This window comes from Octopus bimaculoides, chromosome 26, assembly GCF_001194135.2.
Source record: "Octopus bimaculoides isolate UCB-OBI-ISO-001 chromosome 26, ASM119413v2, whole genome shotgun sequence".
Taxonomy (NCBI): domain Eukaryota; kingdom Metazoa; phylum Mollusca; class Cephalopoda; order Octopoda; family Octopodidae; genus Octopus; species Octopus bimaculoides.
Genome location: NC_069006.1, coordinates 23,149,773 through 23,166,599, shown reverse-complemented (window position 1 = coordinate 23,166,599; position 16,827 = coordinate 23,149,773). Strand labels below are relative to the sequence as shown.

Sequence of the window (16,827 nt, the reverse complement as noted above, 5' to 3'; positions counted from 1 at the left end):
TATATATATATATATATATTTTTTTTTTACCTCTGAAGGTTTACAACAAAGCAATACAACTCTGAAGAACCATGTGGCTGAGTTAGAAGAAGCTCTGGCTCGTCGTGAGTCGTCACTGGTCGAACTACAGACCCAGTTCAGCGAAACGCTGAAGAACCAAGATTGTAACGATTCTGATTTCAGCAACAGGTTACAGGAACTTGAACAGATGCTGGCTCATGAAAAGAGTAACCAGAGAGAGCTCAGGAAACAGGTCGGTCTTTTGGTTTTTTTTCTGTTGTTTTTATTATGAGGGCACATAGCCTAGTGGTTAGGGTGTTATGCGAGTTTGTGAGCTCAAATGCTGGACTGAGTGGTTCATCACTTAATTTCATTGATGATGATGATGATGATGCTCTACAATCGCTTTGACACCTGATGTGTGGCACACCATGCACCTGTATAGGCCATGTTGATTTGATGGAGGGGGTGGTGATCACTAGAAACAAATCATATGTGCAGGCTTAGCAAGAATGGTCTTTCTTGGAATCAAAAACCTACTATTGGATTAAATTTTTCTTATAGTTTCCCAGATTCTTATCCTTTTTGATATCAATTTGCCTGATTGTTGCAGTGTCTGTATGGTATAATAAATATATCTATCAACTCTACATATGTCAATTCTAGGTTAAATGTTTGCACTCTGTAAAAGATATTTGGATGTATTTTACAGCTTTTACATTACGAAAAAAACATGAAAAACGACACGATGTATCTACATGGATGTATCTATTGAAACATATCTGTTTCTTCATTGCAGATTGGTGTGAAAATTAAAGAAAACAAAAACTTGAAGCGGCAACAGAAAGCTCTGGCAACTGAACAGGAGCAATTACAGGGGAGCTTTGAGCAGAAAGCATTGCAATGTGATGCAACTGCAGATGAACTGCAGCGAAAGAAGGAAGAGCTGTCTCAGGTGCAGTCTAGTCTTCAGAATGTGCAGCATGTTAACCAAACACTGAACGCTCAAATTGAGCGCTTGCAACGGAACCTCTCCGACAATCAGGACCGCAATCCAGTCATACTGGAGCAACTAGAGGTAAAGGGCTTCTCTTGTTTACTTGTTTTTACCCAGAAGGTGTGAGATGTCATTTATTTACTTACATTTCTTATGTTGTTGTTTAGCCCCAGGTCAGGAGCTGGCAAACCAGAGGGCTACACCAAGCCCCAGTCATCTATTTTGGCATGATGCCCTTCCTAAAGCCAACCTCTTTACAGAGTGTACTGGGTGTTTTTATGTGGCGCTTGCATGGATGCATTTTAACATGGCTTTGGCACAGTTCCTCTATCATGTGGCATGGCACGGATGCTCTTCATGTGGTACTGGCACAGGTGCTCTTTGCAATGATGATGATGATGATGATGCTTGTCTTTCTCTGACTTCAGTTTGTTTTAATTTGTTTTATATTTGCAGAGTTTACAATGGAAGCTTCAACAGAAGAACTCTGAAATTGAGTCTGTTCGTCACCAATTGACTCTGTCTGAAGAACGACACGACCTGGAACAGGAGAATCTGAAAAAGACTTTACAGGTATTCTCTTCAACTGTCCTCATGTTTAGTTTGGACAAATAACCTGTAGATATGATACCTAACATTCTCTATCTCCCTGTTTCACTCATTCTAAACAAACCAACTATGATGCTGTGTATATCTTCAATGCATTTTATCATGCTACCAGCATTAGGGAGTTCGTCCCCTACAAGGAGGGCTTTGTATTATTTCTTACTCAGAGTTGCTACTCTCCTGACCAGTAGCCTGCAATGTGGCTTCTGATGTTCACATCTTCGTTGTAGGTTTTTTTCCTTTTTGGCAAGGTTTATATGGTAGGATGCCCTTCCTATAACCAACTACTTTACAAAGTGCCCTAGGTGTATTTTATAGTTCCACAGGCACAGGAGAAATTGTTTTATGTAATGAGGGCTAAAAAGACCCTTCTGTTTTGTATCAGTTCTTATTCCAGGTTACTGTTTTCCTAGACAAGGAGCCAGCAATGCATCTGGTGGGGTCTACATCTTGCTTCTATCTTCCAATGTATGTGTTGTGTATTATTTTTCAGTAACGTCTTTGATCTGGATCTTAGTTTCTCCCTTCTCTCTAGGGACCCTGGAAAGGGTCTTGGTGCTTTTCCTTGCTCCTATCAGTCACAGAAACCCTGAAAAGGATCATGTAGGCAGTCCTTCCTCCCTCCAGTCAGGGAAGCATTAAAAAACCTAACAGACATTGTCCTTTCTCCCTTCATTCACTGAGGCCCTAAAAAGGGTCACAAACACTGCCCTTCCTCTCTCTCCTGTCACTGAGGCCCTAAATAGGAGTGTTGGTGTTCCCCTTCTTTGCTTCCATCATTGAGACCCTGAAAAGGATCATAAGCACTTCCCCCTCATCCTTCCACTCACTAAGCCCCTAAATCATAGGAAGAACAGCAACCATGACTCTGTTAAGGGTCACAGTTGTTGCTCCTCTGAGTAAGACTTTAAAATAAACAAAAACAAAAAAAAAAATCTGTTTTCTTGTAATTCTTAGAACAACCAACAAGAACTGGAGGCCCTCCGTGGTGAACTGACAGCCTCACGCCAAGAAAAGTTGAACCAACAGGCTAAAGTGTCCGAATTAAGGAGTGCCCTCAAGACCTCAATCCATCAACATAAGGTCAGAAGACTTTTTTTTTCTGCTGTTTGTTTTGATTTTTGTTGTTCTGTATGTTTATGTTAGATTGATGAATCTATTTCTGTTTTTTTTTTTACTTTTAAGTTTATATTTTGTGTTCTTTTCTCTGATTGCAACCAGATCTCCAAAAAGGTTTCATCCAAATTAAAAAGCTCCCCCAAGAGGACCTTAGTTAACAGTGAAAACCTGACCGCAGAAGCCAGCATTGAACCTGAATCAACGCAGCCTGTGACTGAAGGAGCTTGCTCTCCGAACTGTCGAGACGTCGGGACACAAATGGATGAAGATACCAAGGAGACCATATTAGCGCTGGCCGGTGAACCATTTGACATTGAAGCCTTGGAACAGCTATTGCAGGACACAACAGTCCAAGCTCTGGAAAGCAAGTAAGTAACCTTTCCTCCATGGTACAGTTACACACACATACATATGTATGTCACCAGTTTCTGTCAGTTCCTTCATAACTCACTGTTTCTTTGAATAGTCACAGAAGTAAGATGTAAAGACCCCCTTTGGTCATTGAATGACCAGGGGATTGCACCAAGAAAGTTCCCCTCCGAGGCACAAGTCCAGGCAAGGTTGTTTATGGAAGACCAGCAGTCGCCCATGCATACCAGCCTCTCCTCTCCACACCACTGATGTTATCCAAAGAAAAGGCAAAGGCCAATACAGCTTGGCATCAGTGACATCGCAACTCAATTCTAACAGCTGGGTGAACTGGAACAACGTGAAATAAAGTGTCTTGCTCAAGAACACAACACATAGCCCAGTCCGGGAATCGAACGCACAACTGCATGATCATGACAGTGTGTCTGTGATGTGACTGTAGTGTTGTCTGTGTGACTGAGTCATGTATAAGCTACATGTTGTAACGTAAGTGAAAGAGACTGTAATTTAAAATACCTACATCTACCATTACTACTTCATGAATATGTAATCTCTTACAGACCATTGGATGACTTGCAGTCCTGCCTGAGTAGTCTTCGAGCTCAAATCTCCGGACTAGAGAAGCAGATCGATGATCATTCAGCAGCTATTCAGAATTCTGGTGAAACCTGGAGGTTAGTCTATTTGTAGTTCTGACATATTTTTCAGCTTTTATAGAACTTGGAACCAGAATGTTATTACGTAGATTATAAATACCTGGTACTTCTACATATTATGTATGATGGTGGCAAGAGAAACAATTACCTTGGCTTCATGGAAGGTAATGAGGCTCAACAAGATTGAAATAGTGATATATTGGTTGTCAAGTTCGTTTGTTCTGTTGAGAGAAGTTTATAGTTTTATATATATTGTGCATTGATGCTGAAATATGCCTTATCTAACAGAACAAATTCATTTGCTGTATTGTGTATTATAAATAATTTTTTGGTTTGCCCATACTGCTAAATCTACACCACCAGATGAGCAATTCATTTTGATTATTTATAATTATGTGTGTATCAGAATTGAACTGCACTCTTCAAAACTTGCACTAAGAATAAGAACAAAGTAAAATTACTACCTGCTTTTATAGCAAGTTGATATAGGTAGTTTATCCCATCTCCCTCTGACTTTTTTAGTTCAAGCTATTGAAAAGAACCGCATTATTTATGGGACAACCCAATATATATAAATATATATCTAAAAATGTTGTGTATTTTTCATACTGACTTTATTAAATTTGTTTGCTGCAGTGTGGTGTAACAGTGTTCTTTTCAAGATCTCTTTTCCTTTCTCCTATTTACAGGGATGTAGAAACACAGGTTGTTGAACTACAACAAGTGGTACAAACTGTAACCAACACAACGTCCTGCCCGACGCTAACAACTACCGTGGCAGACACTTCAGAAGCAACCTATTGAATACAAAGTGTGCAGCCAGTTATTATTATTACTATCATCATCATCATTATTATTATTATTATTATTACACTATGTGGTGCACCAGTTCCTGCTGGATCTAACTGGATCTCTGTAGCACCCTCATTTACTTATCTTTCAATTATTGCCTTATTTTGGCAACAATCCAAAAATCAAGAACACAAGATCCTTCATTTATTACAGTTGGAGGAAAACAAAGGAAAGAAAAGTATTATTACTAACAATATACATACATGTGTATATATATATATATATATATATATATATATCTATGTATTGCTTTGTTGTTCTGGATGTGTCCAGTGGGATGTAGGGTTTGGTCTTTGTTAAAACTTTTTATCGTTATGTTTTGGTTAATTAGTTCCTTCTGCTATCTCCTGCAGTATTCTGCATGTCTTTACAGAATCTTTCTTGGCTGAATGTGTATGTATGTATGATTTTGTGTATATATGTAAGTGTATATATATTAAATATGTATCTTTGTAAACCTATACATGTATGTGTGTGTGTGCATATCTGAATATATGTGTATATATTTATGTATGTATGTGTATGGAGGTGGTAAGTGATGTGAGATTGAGTGGGAGTAAGGTAATCTATCCTGTACTCAACATCAGACATGTGTCCCCTAATTTGGTTCATCTTGCCACTAAATCCCTGGTTTTCATTTGGATTATGGCCTGTGTGTGAAACCCAGTTTGCAGTGGCTGGCATATATTATCTTCATCAATCTGAGGTGTCTACAAGCAGAGAAACTTTCTATGTGATCATTCGATATTGCTAGAAATAGTAGCCAAATGTACTTCATATAAAGAAAAAACACATTGGATAATGTAGTCTTAAATCTGAACACCCCCTACCATGCACACACAGAGAAAGTGATGGTGGTCATGATTAGCATGTCTTCAATCTGCTCAGTCAGTGTTGTCCTGGGCTAAACAACAATTAGAAAAAGCCTCTTGAGCTTACTAACAACCTTTATGCGGTCACTCAACCTGCTAGAAATATCAGCCAAGTCTCTCTCAAATCACTGTTGTATAAAAAACCCCAGCAGACTGGATGCCATCAGTCTGATTTGTGTGAATATCTTTCTCAAACATTATTTCTTTCAAGACAACTTTAATCAGATGCAAAGTGCCATCTTTGCTAATTAACCATATCTAGTAAAGACTCTAGTAGCAGTACCAAGACTGATGTTTGTCTAAAACTGGTTTTTTTGTTGTTGTCAAGGAATCTGTATTTTACATAAATAAGGCTCCCTGCCACATCCCAATGGAAGTTCTCTGTTCACCCTCCATCTCTGTCTGCTTGGTTACACACTGGTCATGAAAACAAAGAGCTGTGGGTTTGAGTCTCATGCATATGGAAACCCTACTTTATTTCCATCAGGGGCTTATTTATATGCCCCAATATTAGACTAATTTCTTTAGTCATTACACAGGGATCATTTATAAGCTTTAAGCTTATAAAATATTATTATTATTATTATTTACAGAATTGTAAAAATTGATACTGCTTATCAAAAACCATCGCAGATATATATGTGTGTGTGTGTGTGTACATATAATATATTATAAATGATGAAAGAAAGTGTTACAACCGGTATCTCTACTTTTGTATATATGTATATGCATTCATGTATGTGTGTGTCTACATATGTTTATAATATATATATATATATAATAAATGACCTGGCTTGTTAAGAAGGTGTTATACTCTACATCTCTATCTACTTATATGTGTGTGTGGTGTTATACCTGCATCTCTATCTACTTATATATGTGTATAAGTGTATATATATATGTGTGAGTGAGTGTGTGCTTATGTATATATGATATATATATTTTAAATGCTCTGGCTTGCTCAGAAAGAAAGTGTTAAACTCTGCATCTTTATCTACTTATATATATGTGTATGTATGTATGTGTGTCTATATATGTATATGCGTGTGCGTATATATAATATATATATTATGAATGACCTGGTTTGTTAAGGAAGAAAGTGTTACTCAGTTCCCTGAGACAATATTCTTTCCTATCCAGATCAGGTCTTTTAAACAAAGGTAGCCGACATTCTTGAGTGAAATCTTGTTTGTGTACCAACACTAATCAATGAGGAACGATTGATAAGTTGTCTTTGAGACACATTCTGTCAAGTTCTTGGGCAGAATTCTTCACAGAAGGTTTGTGAAGAAATTTTAAAGATTTTTTTTTTTAAATAGAACAAAGAAAGAAAAAGTGATAGTTGCCAAAACAAAGCTTGCTTGTATGTGTGTGTGTGATTTTACAGCTATTTTCTCATGTTTGACAATTTGCTGGAGGAAAAGTCCAACATTTCCTTGAGTGGAAAAATGAATATAAGAGAGTGATATACACATATAGATGCATACTTGTGTACATATGCATGTATATGTGTGGCTATATGTTTGTGTATGTGTGTTTGAATACCTGCACCCTTATATATGCATGTATTTGCATGAATGAATGTGCACACATACCAATTGGAAGTCTCCCTTTTTTTTTTTGCAATGTGTTCCTTTAATTTCTGAATGAAAACAAGAAAGATGACAGCCACTTTGGCCCCTACAAAGTATGTGTTGTGGCCAATAATTATTTTGGACTAGTTCACATGTGATAACATGTGGCACCTATGTTAATTAATTTTGTCAAAATTGTTGATAATGCGGGGTTTCTTTGGTGAAAAATTATAAAAAAGTAAAGGGAAAGAGTTTCAAACATGACTGGAAATATATAGAACATGGAGGAAAGAAACAAATACAACAGCAAAAACAATTGTAAACAATACTAAACAAATAAACAAACAAAACAATCAGCACAATGACTATAACTTCGCACTGTTGTACCACTGAATACTTGGTCTTTGAATTCATTTGCAAAAACATCCTGGTAATAGCAACTGTAAACTCTTTTGCTGCTGCGGAAATTTCACAACGCTTAACTGTGGAAAGGAATTGTATATTCCAACCTGTTGGAACTATTTTCTGTTGAGAGATGTCAAGTTTATCAAGGCAATGTGACTTGCAGAAAATATCAATTCTATTTTTTGGTAGATATTTAACATTTCTGGAATAAGCATGAAATTATTGTTACATTTGGGGGTAATCATCTTTTGCCACACATTTTTACATCAAGAATCTTGCAAAACAATATATATATGAAATTATATTTTGCAGTTAAAGTGTTAATTACCCCTCTAGTCTGTGATTGGGAGGTAAAAACAAAGGGGTTCTTTTTTTGCTTCTTGTTTGGTTTGTTTCTAAATGCTGAGATAAGAAGACATTGCAAGTGAGACGAGTCACACTCTCTCAACCAGTGACTATATCACATACCCTACTTATCTTTGTGTCCATTTTCTTTTTTTGTATTTTTTCTTTTTTCCCCCATCATTGTTTTTACAAATTTGTTTCCTGCTCTGATATTTTCTTTTGAGAGGTAATTCAATAATTTTGCTTTTTCTTTTTACTTCTTGATATTTATTTATTACATTTGTTTAGATTTAACATTCATTTTAAGAGTTTCTTTGTTAATTGAATTCTCTCTCTTTTTCTGTTTTTTTTTTTTTATGACTGTTTTTGGGTACGAATCTGTTTATTTGGTTTCTGATTATTTTTAGCAGGAGAAAGTCATGTTTATTTCTGCATCTCACAACACTACTACTACTACTACACTTACAACACACACTGCAACTGCCAGCATCACATTACCCTACAACTGGACCCTCACCAGCAACGACTACTCAAACAGACCCATGCATTGGAGGGATGTCAGCTGAGTGGTGTAAAGGCGTCATCTACCAAGAATAGGGAACCACTAACAAATGGCGGATGCTACAATTCTCTGTTACAGCACATACTCCCATACTACTACTACTACTATCATATTACACTACAGCTACCGTTACACAACACTATACCTGCACCACACCATACCACTGCCACAACACTACACCTCTGTTACATAATACTCCCATTACACCACATCACACTTAACACACTCCACCTCCATTGCGTTATCCCACCACTGCCACCATCCCCCGTACAGCTTTTCTACTTAAATTATCCAACTGTTTATTATGTATGTTGTTAAATTCTAATTGTGAGCTCCCTGTATCCATCCTGAATTCAGGAAAGCTGGGAAGAGAGAAGGTCACTGTGTTACCCCTTTTTTGGGGGGAGGGGAGTGGGGAAGTTAACAAGCTCGTTTAATATGCACAATGCTTATGTATAGCTTTATAACACTCAAGGGAGCAATTAGAAGAGAGGTTTATGCAAAATCTTTACATGAAATGTGTTAACCCCTCTAAAAGAGGCCTACACCTAGACACAGAGGGGGAAATAAGGGCTAAGGTAGTAATGGCTACAATTGGGCTAGTCACTCTAAATTGGTCTGTTTCTTTTTTGTTTCAACCCTTTCTCAGAAGTGAAGAGTAAACCAGTGAAAGAAATTCTACATGATGTCTAGATCTGCTAGAAATAAGTCAAATTTACCTCAAACATACCCTACATTTTTAGAAAATGACAGTTCATAATTTGAAATGTTCTATTCTTGAATGAGATGGGATGGTCATGGCTAGAATGCCTTTGATTATAGGTCTTCTCAAAAAGGGGCCAACTTGGAGACTCAACAGCAACAACAAGTGTAAAGAGAGAGAAAAGAAGTGGGGGTCCCTGGATTTTGATCAGGCGGGGATATGATAAAAGGTATTTTAGGGACTATATTGTATATAACACATTCTTTCTGTTTTAAGATAGTTGGATGTGACTTGAGGGAATTTGGTTGCTATTTCTAGCAGATGAAAGTGGGTGCTGTCGGTCTTAACATCACATACAGTTGTAATAATGTTTCATTGCTCAGTAAGCTAATATTTTTATTTATTCATATGTATTTGAGGTTCTTCAAACTCCCTTTCCCTCTGCATTTTTTCTGTTCTCAATATTTTTTTCTTTGGTTCAAATGATTCATTAAGAAAAGATTATATTTTTGGTTTAAAAAATAAAATAAAAAATTATTATTCTTATTAATTTTATTTAATTTAAATTTAGAAAACTGAGGTCATGTCTATCAATGTGGTTGCTTTGATTCTTAGCTGGAATTTTTAATAATTTATTTTGCATGTATTGTTCCCTTACAGGGAAAAGTATGAACATCGCATCCTCATCATCTTCCATGCAAAGTTCATATTCCATGGTTCCTGGTTAAGAGATAATAATAATTCTTTGTACTACAACGGGCATAAGGCATGAAAATTTTGAAGGGAGAGATAAGCCAATTATATTGACCCCCACTGCTCCACTGGTGCTTATTTTATTGACCTCAAAAAAGACAGGACCCCAAAGTAAATCTCAGCAATATTTGAACTCAGAATGTAAAGTTGGAAGAAATACTGCTTAGCATTTTGTCCAACACAGTAACGATTCTACCAGCTTGCCACCATAATAATAATAATCTTTTTTCTACTATAGGCACAATGCCTGGAATTGGGGGAGGGGATAAATCAATTACATTGACCCCAGTACTCGACTGGTACCTATTTTATCGACCTCAAAAAGATTAAAGGCAAAGTTAACCTTAGTGGAATGTGAACTGAAAACATCAAGACAGGCAAAATGGCAGATGAGAAAATATCTCACAGGGATGAAGACTGCACTAGGAGTTGCTTGAGAAGACCCAGGAATATGCAGACAAAAGGTGAATGCAGCAACAGGCTGCAATGTGCCAAAATGAGAGTTTTTATTAAGGTGGTGAGCTGGCAGAATCGTTAGCATGCTGGGTGAAATGCTTAATGGTTTTTTTGTCTGTCTTTACATTCTGAGTTCAAATTCCACTGAGGTTGACTTAGCCTTTCATCTTTTCAGGGTTGATAAATTGAGTACCCATTGAGTCCTGAGGGTCGATGTGATTGACTGTCCTCCCTCCTGACAAAATCCAGGTCTTGTGCCTATAGTAGAAAGGATTATTATTATTATTATTATTGTTAGGGTGGCGAGCTGGCAGAATAGTTAGCATGCTGGGCAAAATGTTAAACAGCATTTCATGTCTATGTTCTGAGTTCAAATTCTGCCAAAGTTCACTTAACCTCTCATCCTTTTTTGGGGTGGATAAAATAAGTACCAGTTGGATACTGGGGTCAATGCAATCAACTTACCCCGCTCCCCTGAATAGGTGGCCTTTGTACCAAAATTTGAAATTATTATTATTATTGTTATGACTGTTTTTATTATTCATGGTTTCAGAAACGATTTGTTTCTTAAAACAAAGAATTTAGGTACATGATGGAGAGGTTGTAGCAAAGTGTTGAAGGTTCACAAAACTATTCACTGGACAACATTATTTTGTGTTGGAGAATATTGGAGGCAATGAAAACTTCTTTGACAAATGACATTCAGCCGTCACCTCGTTTCAGTCTCTTGATGAAAAACTCTTTTCATCTACTGTTATATTCCCCTTTTCCTGCTATTTACCCAGTCCCCATTTTTTTTTTTTAAAAACCCAACAATTTATCCTTGTAACTCCAGCAGTTTCATAATTAATTAAAAGATTATTTATTGATTGTGTTGTGTTAATTACTTTAACCTGCCTGAGTTTTGCTTTGGTTCTATGATCAAACTTTCATGTTAATTTATATTCCAAACACCAGATTTTTGCATGTTGGCACTCCGCCGCTTACGACGTCGAGGGTTCCAGTTGATCTGACCTACGGAACAGCTTGCTCGTGAAATTAACGTGCAAGTGGCTGAGCACTCCGCAGACACGTGTACCCTTAACGTAGTTCTCCGGAGATATTCAGCGTGACGCAGAGTGACAAGGCTGACCCTTTGAAGTACAGGCACAACAAGAACAGGAAGAAAGAGTGAGAGAAAGTTGTGGTGAAAGAGTACAGCAGGGTTCGCCACCATCCCCTGCCGGAGCCTCGTGGAGCTTTTGGTGTTTTCGCTCAATAAACACTCACAACGCCCGGTCTGGGAATCGAAACCGCGAGTCCGCTGCCCTAACCACTGGGCCATTGCGCCTCCACATAACCTAGAGAAAAACATATTTTCATCAACAAAGGGTATCTGACAAAAGCTCATTAGAGAACATTTGAATTTATGTACAGTAAATAAATTCTGAAAAGCCTAAGGTTTCCTATTGTACCATTGTGTTGAGAATACTACCGATCAAATATGGATGAGTAAAGCAAGTACAGTTATTAAGAAATCAAAAATGTATCAAAATAACTATTATCTTGTTAGAACAGTGTAATATAAAAGCAACAGACTATTTCTATCTCAACGTTTTCCGTAAAAAGTGTCTTCGGCGATCTTTACCAAAGATCGGCCTTTTCCGTAAAAAGTGTTGGAGAGAAACAGGGAAACGACGTCATAAAAGCGAAAGACATACAGAGAGCGCGATTTATTTGGAAGGGTTTACGGTTAGGGTTAGGGAATTCCGTCCCTAACCGTAACCCTAACCCTAAACACTAGCCCTAACACCGTAGTGAAGATCGTGCGGGTGTTACGGAAAAGGCCGATCTTTGGTACAGATCGCCGAAGACACTTTTTACGGAAAAGGCCGATATTTAGGACTCGTACCGTTAGATCGCCAGTAATCTTGTTCCATATTAAATAAAGCAGAAATTTGTTGTTATCCTTAGGAAATACCAGTGTAAAGGTTAAAAAACAAGAAAGGGCAAACACCCACTAGAAGTATACAATCTTTAAACAACAAACAAAAAATTCTTAAAAAAAAATTATCTGAAAGAAATGGGATCCTTCATCCTGCTAAAGATATTTCCTGTTTTTGCGACAATATACGCCAAAATTTTTAATTCTCCTTCTTCAGCCCAAATTTTAACATTTTAATTCTTTTAGATTTTTTTTTTCAATCGACGTAGAAAAATATGGAGGGAAATTTTTTTATGCTAGAAATAACAGCCAAAATCTCACAAAACTGCGATAACATAATGAAAGAAATATTTAATCAATCTACTTACCTTTCTGCAAAGGTTTCTTTCAGAGAAATTTCCTGCAGTAATATGACAAAGTGAAATGAAAGTGTGAATTTGTTTTTATTACAAACTCAAACCTTCGCCATGTCCGCCGCCGTTGGAATTTAGTGAGGATAAACTTCGACAATTTCATATCGTCCGCTGATCCATTGATATAGTTCAGCCGTCTTTTGATTCGGGACCAATAGGCCTCAACTATGTGTTTTAAAAGATACTAATTAAAATAATTATTTGTGTATAGTCTTCCGTGTCTTCAGGAACCTGGATGTAAATGTTGCAGCCGCCACAAGAAACTTACGAAGTCGCTGGGTTGGTGGTGAGACATCCCGTCGGAAAAGGAACCGAGCGACCATACTACTGCTTCGGGTATTCAAGGCTCATTCCAGATCGAATTATGCTGTTCTTGAGCTTTCTCCATAAACGCTCAATTGATGGGTTGACGGGATCAACAAAATGCTGACTGTGGTTCACTTGATAGTGTGTATATAGCACAGGTTGTTGAGGTTACTAATAGGCACACGCTAACGGTCATTATAGATAATTGGGGAATAAGTGCAGGCAAAGTCCCAACATCTCGTCTGTCGGTCTCACTGGATTCGTTTAGCGGTGGGATCATAAATGCCTTCTTACTTATTCGTTCCAGTCCGCCAAAAAGCCAAACCGTTTTCACAATCCAGCCGCGTAGGTATTTTCGACGGACGAAAACTGTCTTTTCAATGCCCGGTTCTCCAATAACAGTTTGGTGGTTTTCTGCTCAAAACTGGCAGACGACACAAAGAGGTCTTCTTTCGGTTCGGAGGTCTACGGAGGTTTTACGGCAGAATCCGGTTTTCCCCGGACAATCTCGTGTACGCGGCTGGTGGCCGTGTTCGGCTAAAAATGCAAAGGAGATCATCCTTGCCGTAGAAACAAGATACGCATTCATATAAAGTGATGTTGTAAGAGTTACAAAGAGCCATGCTGTTGTATGAAGCCTTCAAAGTTAAAGGTGTAAATTAAATATAAATAAATATTAGTGTGATTCTTTCACTTGTAGCGTGGTAGGGCAATCTTTCGTTTTCTACCCGAAGGCGACGGCATTCGGTAAATTCCGTAAATTCACTGAATCAGCAATTGATACGGACTTTCCGGCGCACAATTCCAAACTTAAAAAGATAAGTACCGGGATCTATTTGTTCGTCTAAATATTTCAAGGCGGTGCCCCAGCATGGCCGTAGTCCAATGACTGAAACACAAGAAAAAGGCAGGTAGCATGGATCAGTTCAAAACCTGAAGGTGATACCGAGCAGATTGTAAATTTAAAAAAGCTAATCTAAGGGAGAGCACCTATTTTAAAAGGGCATTAGAGTTAAACCTATTACCTCCCCCTTGAACACCTTTCGTGGAGTCCAGTCGAGCTAAATATTCTTGATACATTGCTTCTTAATGGAGCAACATAATTCTGTGCCACCCACCTCTTTGCTTCCCTATCACTATTGTCACCCATGTTGGCTGTAAATAAAAGAAAATACTTGGGTTTTGCTCTTCACTTGACTAAGTCATAAAAGTTATTTTGTTGATACCACTCTGTGTTTCCTAGTTGCAAATAAAGTTTGCCGGTTAAAAATAAATTTCATTATATGTTATACATACATGCTTTTATACACGTGTACTTACAAGTATGTAACGTGTAAATCTATGTACACATACGTACATGTATATATATGCATGTGTGTGTGTCTGCATGGATGTATGCATGGCTTACCTGGAGAATGTCTTTGGGCAAATAAAGACGTGAATCAGTCGAAGTATCAAACAAAAAAATTTTTTTAATGAAATCCATCAAGAAACAAATCCTTTAATTTCTTTTATCAGTTTATTAAAAATGAGAATTTGAAGCTGGATGAAAGACATTGGTAAAGGTCACAGACGCTAAGTTGAAGAAGGGGAGATAACTGATTGAAAAGTTGTAAAATAGTTCTAACATGAAAAATGGTGTACTTTATCGTGAAGTATATTTGTCACCTAAATGTGGCTAACTCTTAAGGGTTGATGCTACTGTAGCTTGTAGCCCCAGGGAGACATTTCCTCCAACTGGCTATTGACACACTTTCTGTGCTCTATCAGTATTTGCAAAGGGAAGTCATCTTTCCCATCTCCAGCCTCACCGATACACACAGACCCGAGTTTCTGGGTATTGACCTGCCATCAGCATGTGACAACCACCGGTTGGCAATGGGAAGTGGTTCTCAATGCAAAGAACCATTTCCCATATGTATGTATATATGGATATTTTATATAATATATTCATTGAAGAAATATCTCTTCAAAATATTTGATATTAAACCAGTGTATCTTGGATAAAAATATCCCCATAAGAGGTTTTGAAAATCCTCATTGTTACTATATATATATATATATATATATATATATTCACTAGTAGTAGAATGTTCAAGTGGTTTTCAGTAAAAGAACCGACTGATGCTTGCAGAAAGTGGAATACATTGTGTCCTTGAACAAGACACTTTATTTCACATGACTCCACTTTACTGTATCTGTAATTCAAAGGGACCAGTCTCGATACATTCTGTGTCACACTGAATCTTCCTGTGAACTACCTTAAGGGTATGCACATCAGTGGAGTAGTCAGCCATATGCACATTGAATTTGAACTCAGAATGTAAAAACGGATGAAATGCTGCTAAGCATTTTGCCCAGAATGCTAATGCTTCTGCCAATTGTTTCTAACATAAGCATGAAACCAGGAATTTTGTCAGCAGGTGTGAGAGAGAGTCAATTAAAATGACTCTGTTACTTTATTGATTCTTTATTTTAAAGGTTCTGGAAAGGAGGAAGGGCACAGTTGACCTTGACAGGATGTGACCTTTGAATGTAGAAAAGCCAGATGACTCTGTTTTATCTTTATATTGTGGATGAATGTGATGACAAACTGAACTAAACAAAACTCTTCATTTGTTTGTGTCTTTCTTCCTTCTTTCCATCCATTCTTTCAATCCAATCTTTGTCCATTCTTTGTCCATTTTTTGTTCATTCTTTGTCCATTCTTTGTCCATTTTTTGTTCATTCTTTGTCCATTCTTTTGTCCAGTCTTTGTTTCTTTCTTTAAAGTATGGTAGCTTTATTTTATTTGATAATATTTGAATTTGTGATGAAGCTTACAATAGTTTAGTATTTTTTCTTCTTCTTCATTGCCATTCTATAGATTTTACTGTTAATCCTTCTGGTGTCAGTTAAATAAATACCCTTGATGGAAACCAATAAAATGTGGAAAACAACATCTGTAAACTGATATTGAAATCATGGCTGGTAGGACTGACAATGATTAAAGAGTTAACTGAAGTTTGCGAGTCCCTTCACTGAAAGTAATGATATGACAAATAGTGGTAGGCTTAATGTAATGCTATCTGATTTGCCAAACACGCCATTGCACATGTCTTCATCGCACAATGAAACGCACAGTATTGCTCCTTGAGAGGAAACATAAGAGCACACGGAAATGTTGTAATCCCCATTAACAGTTTCAAGTTTTTTGTATGGTGGATGTTCCATGGAGAATGAGAATATCTTATCATTACAGTCCCTAATAATAGCTTGTACTTGCCCTGAAGAGAAAATAAACAACTGTGAGAAGAGGAAGGGAAACCTTAAGTTTTTACTGCAAAACCCAAAAGAAGGAAACCTTCATGTAACATCTTTGCATATCTAAGTTTATTGGAAATAAATCCTTTTTTAACCTGGTAGCATTCTTATTACTCTGTCAAATGTATTGTTTCTTTATTCACATTGTTTTTAATTAATCATGCATTATCTTATAGCTTTGAGATTTCAATGATGTAATTGTTTATTTTTAGAATGACATTGTAGGATAAGTGAGAGGCTGGATCTGGCTGGCTTGAACATAAAACAAGTATTTGGGCTGGAGAAGACTAGTTTAAGTCATAAAGGGATGATTAAATAAGAAATGTTTTATGAGTTAAATTAGCGAGGGTGATTAAATATTAAATGATGATGAAGGAGAATAATAATCAATATATTTTGCTGGCTAAGTTCACTTCTGTTAGGTTTTGTTGCTAAAACTTAAGGGTTACTGGTTGAAAAATTTCATTCAACATAAAATAAAAAAAATATCAATTCAAAATAAATAAAAATAAGTAAAAATAAAAATAGATAAATTTGGTTAAAATTCATTAAATTTGTTTTAAAAATTCAAATTTAACTTTTAGTAATTTTTATTGAATTTTCATTTAAATT

The 16,827-nt window shown here is 36.9% G+C and overlaps 2 protein-coding genes across 4 annotated transcripts in view; one reads left to right on the top strand and one right to left on the bottom strand.

Annotated features, from left to right (window-relative positions):
• Positions 1–11,139, top strand: part of LOC106871978 (golgin subfamily A member 3) — a 30,753-nt gene extending 19,614 nt beyond the window's left edge. For both annotated transcript variants that reach the window (XM_014918769.2, XM_052977022.1), the window contains exons 10-16: positions 39–253; positions 800–1,078; positions 1,454–1,570; positions 2,561–2,686; positions 2,825–3,090; positions 3,652–3,765; positions 4,437–11,139. In XM_014918769.2, coding sequence (XP_014774255.1) covers positions 39–253; positions 800–1,078; positions 1,454–1,570; positions 2,561–2,686; positions 2,825–3,090; positions 3,652–3,765; positions 4,437–4,551 — 1,232 coding nt within the window. In that variant the 3' untranslated portion in view covers positions 4,552–11,139. The remainder of the gene's footprint in view (positions 1–38; positions 254–799; positions 1,079–1,453; positions 1,571–2,560; positions 2,687–2,824; positions 3,091–3,651; positions 3,766–4,436) is intronic.
• Positions 11,140–14,412: 3,273 nt separating this feature from the next.
• Positions 14,413–16,827, bottom strand: part of LOC106879162 (uncharacterized) — a 40,245-nt gene continuing 37,830 nt past the window's right edge. The window contains exons 4-5 of one of the 2 annotated variants that reach the window (XM_052977089.1): positions 15,869–16,178; positions 14,413–15,623 (exon numbers count right to left, since the gene is read on the bottom strand). In XM_052977089.1, the coding sequence (XP_052833049.1) occupies positions 15,907–16,178 (272 nt within the window). In that variant the 3' untranslated portion in view covers positions 14,413–15,623; positions 15,869–15,906. Of the gene's footprint in view, positions 16,179–16,827 lie in introns of both variants that reach the window. The other variant, XM_052977087.1, reaches the window with a different exon arrangement.